Genomic DNA, 1,206 nt, shown 5'->3' with positions numbered 1-1,206 from the left:
GATGGACAGGTCGGCGTTGTTAACTTGTTTAAATAAATATTAGCCAATGGTTTATCCGCAACAGCTCTCTATGCTTGTTCACGAGCAACAATCGTTTGATTACGGTGTGTACGCTCACTGGCGGTTGATGAGCCACCTAAAAAGTGAGTGCACATTCGCATTTGCTCTCCAAGTGGTCGACACGACACGAGTGTCCAAAAACACGATCTAATGCGCCACGTGCTACTATGGACAGCTCTCCTGATGGGTCTCAAAGCGTTGGCAGCAGCAAACTCTATCAGCGTCTCTCCAGGTCAAATGCACGCTCCATCGCTGCGGTTGTTAAGGAGCGACACGCAACCAGGCGATGAAGCAAGGCTAGCTATAAACTTTTCTGGCGCTAACAAGCTTCTGGACCCAGTCAAAAGGACAGGGAACAAGATCACAGGAGCAATTAAGGCTGAGACTTTGCGTTTCAAAGGAATTCCGGCGGATGACGTCTTCGTGCTGCTGAAACTTGACCAGGCCGGTGATAAGATCCTGGAGAACAAACAATTCGGCACATGGGTCTCCTATATGACCAAGACCAACAAAAAGTACCCCGAAGTGGCTATGGTTGCTAAGTTGACAACTGTCTACGGTGACGAAGTGTTGGCAAAGATACTCCAAGCAGGTGTAAAAGTTAAAAGCACAAACTCAATCGCGAGAAAGCTGCAGTTTATCCAGATGACAGGCTGGATGCAGCAGACAAACTCTATAGACGACATATTCAGACTGCTGAAACTCGACGAAGGGATGGAGAAGCTTCTTACGAGCCCGAATTTAAACATCCTGGAAAGATACATAGAGGTATACAACAAGTTCAATGGAGTGAAGCGGACAAGTCTTATTAAGGAAATGATGAGATTCTACGAACAAAAAGCCGTATCAACGGCGCTCGAGGCGGCAAAGAAGAATCCAAGTACGAATGCACTGGCAACTGAACTGCAAGCTGCGCAGTTCAGACAGTGGTTCGCAGATGGAGTTAAACCGCCCAAGATTTGGAAAATGCTGGAGATGAAGAAATCAACTTGGACGTTGAACCCAGATGCTCAAGTTTGGCGAGATTATAATGCATACTACTGGTTACAAAAGAAGACCGCTGAGGCCGCGAAATCTTGATCTACGGAGATTCGGAGATTAACTTCGTTTTCGCTACTATATGTACAAAAGCTAGTAGAATGCTAA

General features: G+C 46.3%; 1 protein-coding gene across 1 annotated transcript; it reads left to right on the top strand.

The window, feature by feature from the left end:
• Positions 1 to 210: 210 nt before the first annotated feature.
• Positions 211 to 1,206, top strand: PPTG_07098 (hypothetical protein; the record flags this gene model as incomplete). Its single annotated transcript, XM_008901265.1, has 1 exon — positions 211 to 1,206. The coding sequence occupies one exon, from the start codon at positions 211 to 213 to the stop codon at positions 1,138 to 1,140; it is 930 nt and encodes a 309-aa protein (XP_008899513.1). The 3' UTR covers positions 1,141 to 1,206.

This window comes from Phytophthora parasitica, assembly GCF_000247585.1.
Source record: "Phytophthora parasitica INRA-310 unplaced genomic scaffold supercont2.11, whole genome shotgun sequence".
NCBI lineage: Eukaryota > Oomycota > Peronosporomycetes > Peronosporales > Peronosporaceae > Phytophthora > Phytophthora nicotianae.
Note: the sequence above shows the minus strand (reverse complement) of the source record. Positions and strands in the feature narration are given on the sequence as shown.